At 52.0% G+C, this 5,000-nt stretch overlaps 2 protein-coding genes across 2 annotated transcripts in view; both read left to right on the top strand.

Annotated features, from left to right (window-relative positions):
- LOC125025433 overlaps positions 1 to 1,808 on the top strand; it is a 2,770-nt gene extending 962 nt beyond the window's left edge. The window contains exon 2 of the mRNA XM_047613443.1: positions 1,620 to 1,808. Coding sequence (XP_047469399.1) covers positions 1,620 to 1,808 — 189 coding nt within the window. The remainder of the gene's footprint in view (positions 1 to 1,619) is intronic.
- A 1,817-nt stretch (positions 1,809 to 3,625) lies between these two features.
- Positions 3,626 to 5,000, top strand: part of LOC125025421 — a 2,703-nt gene continuing 1,328 nt past the window's right edge. The window contains exon 1 of the mRNA XM_047613415.1: positions 3,626 to 3,844. Coding sequence (XP_047469371.1) covers positions 3,632 to 3,844 — 213 coding nt within the window. The 5' untranslated portion in view covers positions 3,626 to 3,631. The remainder of the gene's footprint in view (positions 3,845 to 5,000) is intronic.

Below are 5,000 nucleotides of genomic sequence, written 5' to 3' on the forward strand. Positions count from 1 at the left end.
TCATATCCTATCCTGATGACTCTCTCATTCAGGCCTTTGACAGGGAGGAGTATGTTATTTTTTTTTTCTTTCTTTCTTTCTTTCATTTTTCTTTTTCTTTTATTAAGAGCTACACCAAAATTTGTGCTTCTCTTACCCTCATAATCAACCCTGTCAAGACTTCGTAAACTGCCATATTCATAGGTCGGAGGGACAAGTTATTGTAACGACTAACGCCCATAACTATTTTAGTGTTATGGTGATTGCTTCCCACCTCCTTTCCCACAATTTTCGCTTCAACCCAGGAAATTGTTCAGAACATCGAGGCACGTTGCTTAAACATCAATGGCGGTCAAACCTTATAAAGTCTTAAATTCACTATCTCGGAAGCAACAGATTATACAGAACAAACTACGCGTAGAGTGTCAGTACACAATCTCTCTTTCTCTCACTATCTCTCTGTTTCTCTGTCTGTCTATCTATCTGTCTACATATCTGTCTATCTATCAATCTACCTCCCTCCCCCCTCTCTCTCCCCTCTCTCTCTTTCCAATCCCCTTTCTCTCTCTTCCTCTCTCTCTCTCTCTCTCATCTCTCTCTCTCTCTCTCTCTCTCTCTCTCTCTCTCTCTCTCTCTCTCTCTCTCTCTCTCTCTCTCTCTCTCTCACTCTCTCTCTCTCTCTCTCCTCTCTCTCTCTGTCTCTCTCTCTCTCTCTCTCTCTCTCTCTCTCTCTCTCTCTCTCCCTCCCTCTCTCTCTCTCTCTCTCTCTCTCTCTCTCTCTCTCTCTCTCTCTCTCTCTCTCTCTCTCTCTCTCTCTCTCTCTCTCTCTCTCTCTCTCTCTCTCTCTCTCTCTCTCTCTCTCTCTCTCTCCCTCCCTCTCTCTCTCTCTCTCTCTCTCTCTCTCTCTCTCTCTCTCTCTCTCTCTCTCTCTCTCTCTCTCTCTCTCCCTCCCTCTCTCTCTCTCTCTCTCTCTCTCTCTCTCTCTCTCTCTCTCTCTCCCTCCCTCTCTCTCTCTCTCTCTCTCTCTCTCTCTCTCTCTCTCTCTCTCTCTCTCTCTTTCTTTCTCTCTCTCTCTCTCTCTCTCTCTCTCTCTCTCTCTCTCTCTCTCTATCTATCTATCTATCTATCTATCTCTCTCTCTCTCTCTCTCCCTCTCCTTTCCTCTCCTCTCTCTCTCTCTCTCTCTCTCTCTCTCTCTCTCTCTCTCTCTCTCTCTCTCTCTCTCTCTCTCTCTCTCTCTCTCTCTCTCTCTCTCTCTCTCTCTCTCTCTCTCTCTCTCTCTCTCTCTCTCTCTCTCTCTCTCTCTCTCTCTCTCTCTCTCTCTCTCTCTCTCTCTCTCTCTCTCTCTCTCTCTCTCTCCCTCTCTACCTCTCTCTCTACCTCTCTCCCTCCCTCTCTACCTCTCTTCCTCCCTATCTCCCTCTTCTTCTCTCCCTCTCTCCCTCCCTCCCTCCCTGCATCATTGCCTCTCCTTCCCTTTCCTCCCTTCTTCTTTCCCTCCCTCCCTCCCTCCCTACCTCCTTGCCTCTCCCTCCTTGCCTCTCCCTCCCTCTCTCCTTCTTCCTCTCTCCCTCTCTCCCTCTTCCTCTCTCCTTCTCTCTCCCTTTCCTATCCTTCACCATACCTGCCTCCTCCTGTAGGACGACGTGGACTTCCCCGAGTGGACGCCCAAACGCCTGGTGCAGCTGCTGGAGGAGTCCTCGAGCTCCTGCAGGAAGATGACTGACCTCGGGGGTTCCTTCAGCTGCAAGGACTGTCAGACCTGCTTTGTCGACGGAAACAAGTACATCTGTTTCGATCCGGACGTAAGGTGGGTTTGTGTCCCTTGATTGTGTGTGTCTTCTGTTTGTTTTGCTTTTTGGTTCGTTGGTTTGAAATGTGATTTTTTTTTTTTTTTTTTCATCTCGATTTTCTTTTCCCTTTCTTCCTCCGTCCCTCCTTGTCTCCCTCCCTTACTTTATCATCCATGAACACTTTTCGATATTTCCCGCCCACTCTCTTCCTCCCTCTTTCTTTCTTTCTTCTCTTCGTCTTTCCCTCCCTCATTCCCTTTATCATCCATGGACCTTATTTACAACCTCACTTTCTCTTCTCCCCTCCCCTCCTCCTTCACTCCCTTTCTCCCTATCTCTTTTTCCCTTCCCCCTCCCTCCTACCCTCCCTCCCTCCCTCACTCCTCCCTCCCTCCCGCCCTCCCCTTTTCCCTCATCCCCCTCCCTCCTTCACCCCTTCCCTCTCACCCTTTCATCTCACCTCTCTCCTTCCCTCTCTCCCTCCTACCCTCGCACTCTCCCTCTCTCCTTCCCTCCCTCCAATCCTCAACCCCTCCTTCCCTCCCTCCGATCCTCAACCCCTCCTTCCCTCCCTCCAATCCTCAACCCCTCCTTCCCTCCCTCCAATCCTCAACCCCTCCTTCCCTCCCTCCAATCCTCAACCCCTCCTTCCCTCCCTCCAATCCTCAACCCCTCCTTCCCTCCCTCCAATCCTCAACCCCTCCTTCCCTCCCTCCAATCCTCAACCCCTCCTTCCCTCCCTCCAATCCTCAACCCCTCCTTCCCTCCCTCCGATCCTCAACCCCTCCTTCCCTCCCTCCAATCCTCAACCCCTCCTTCCCTCCCTCCGATCCTCAACCCCTCCTTCCCTCCCTCCAATCCTCAACCCCTCCTTCCCTCCCTCCAATCCTCAACCCCTCCTTCCCTCCCTCCAATCCTCAACCCCTCCTTCCCTCCCTCCAATCCTCAACCCCTCCTTCCCTCCCTCCAATCCTCAACCCCTCCTTCCCTCCCTCCAATCCTCAACCCCTCCTTCCCTCCCTCCAATCCTCAACCCCTCCTTCCCTCCCTCCAATCCTCAACCCCTCCTTCCCTCCCTCCGATCCTCAACCCCTCCTTCCCTCCCTCCAATCCTCAACCCCTCCTTCCCTCCCTCCAATCCTCAACCCCTCCTTCCCTCCCTCCAATCCTCAACCCCTCCTTCCCTCCCTCCAATCCTCAACCCCTCCTTCCCTCCCTCCAATCCTCAACCCCTCCTTCCCTCCCTCCAATCCTCAACCCCTCCTTCCCTCCCTCCAATCCTCAACCCCTCCTTCCCTCCCTCCAATCCTCAACCCCTCCTTCCCTCCCTCCGATCCTCAACCCCTCCTTCCCTCCCTCCGATCCTCAACCCCTCCTTCCCTCCCTCCAATCCTCAACCCCTCCTTCCCTCCCTCCGATCCTCAACCCCTCCTTCCCTCCCTCCAATCCTCAACCCCTCCTTCCCTCCCTCCAATCCTCAACCCCTCCTTCCCTCCCTCCAATCCTCAACCCCTCCTTCCCTCCCTCCAATCCTCAACCCCTCCTTCCCTCCCTCCAATCCTCAACCCCTCCTTCCCTCCCTCCAATCCTCAACCCCTCCTTCCCTCCCTCCAATCCTCAACCCCTCCTTCCCTCCCTCCAATCCTCAACCCCTCCTTCCCTCCCTCCGATCCTACAGTATCATTATCACTCTCTATCATGAAGATCATCATCATAGCCACCATATCATCACCATCATCATCATAGCCACTGTTTCATCACCATCAAATCATCACAATCACCGTCATCATTTTACGTCACCTTCTGCCCACCATCTTATCCCCGTGACATCACCTCCCTTTGCCCAGGCGGACATCCAGATGCACAACGAAACACACCCTAACACGAGGGATAACAAGAAGTCATTTTTCCGCACTCTGGAGGCCGTGAAGGACTTCCTGGGTCACAACGACAGGGTGATTGATGTCCTCAAGTTGGACATCGAGTTTGCTGAGTGGGACTTCTTTGAGAGTCTGTTCCGTTCGCCCGAGAAGTCGAGGATTCTGCAGGATGTCAGACAGATTGCGCTGGAGGTAAGGGGGGGGGGATGAAGGAGGAGGAGAGGGGGGGAGAGAAGAGGGAGGAGGAAAAGTAGGAAGGATTCTGTAAGATGTCAAGCAGATTGCGTTGAGGGAAAGGAGGGGAGGAGCGGGGGAGGAGGAGGAAGAAAAAGAGGAAGGCTTCTGTAAGTAGAGGGAAGGGGAGGGAAGGAAGGAGGCGGGAGGAAATAAGGAAGGATTCTGCAGGATGTCAGGTAGATTGCCTTAGAGGTACAGGTGCAGGGAGTGGATAGAGAGGAGTGAAAAGGAAAAGGAAAAAGGATGAGATAGAGGGAGGAGGATGGAGAGTGAAAGAGGAAATGGGTGAGGGAGAGGGATGGAAAGAGAAGGAAGTCAGAGAGGGAGAAGGAAGAGGACTGAGGGAGGAAGAGAGGGGAGAAGGGGTTAAAAGTGGAGGAAGAAGTGGAGGAAGATGGAGGAGGTTGAAGGAGACAGGAGAGGAGTATGGAAAGAAGAGGTGGAGGAGGAAATGAAGAGATATGGGAAGAGAAGAAAGAGGGAGAGAGATAGAAGTAGAAGGAGGATGGAGGAAGTGGGGTAGGAGAGGGAGGAGGAGAAGGATGAAGGGGAGAAGAAGGGGAGGAGGGAAGGATGTATAGGAAGAGGGAGGAGGATGAAGAGGAAAAATTAGGAAGAGAGAGAAGACAGGAATAGAAAAGAGAAGGAAGGAAAGAGAAAGAGAAGAAAAAGGGAAGGAAGAAGAGGATGAAGGAGGAAGGAGAAGGTGGAACAGGATGGCTGGCGTTTTATCGTTACATAATGGCGCTTTATTTCTACTGCACATATATTGGCGCAGGACGTATCAGCAAGACACAGAGAGGACGGGGGAAAACGAAGAGGAAGGAGGAGATTGAGAAAGGAAGGACAAAGAACAGGGAGGCAGGGAAGAAGGAAAGAGGAGGACGAGGAGGAAGAGGGAAGGGAAGGCAAGATTGAGAGAGAGAGAGAGAGAGAGAGAGAGAGAGAGAGAGAGAGAGAGAGAGAGAGAGAGAGAAAGATACAGAGAGAGAGAGAGAGAGAGAGAGAGAGAGAGAGAGAGAGAGAGAGAGAGAGAGAGAGAGAGAGAGAGAGAGAGAGAGACAGACAGACAGAAATACATAGAGACAGACAGACAAACAGACAGACAGAC

Source organism: Penaeus chinensis, chromosome 5 (assembly GCF_019202785.1).
Source record: "Penaeus chinensis breed Huanghai No. 1 chromosome 5, ASM1920278v2, whole genome shotgun sequence".
Classification (NCBI taxonomy): Eukaryota; Metazoa; Arthropoda; class Malacostraca; order Decapoda; family Penaeidae; genus Penaeus; species Penaeus chinensis.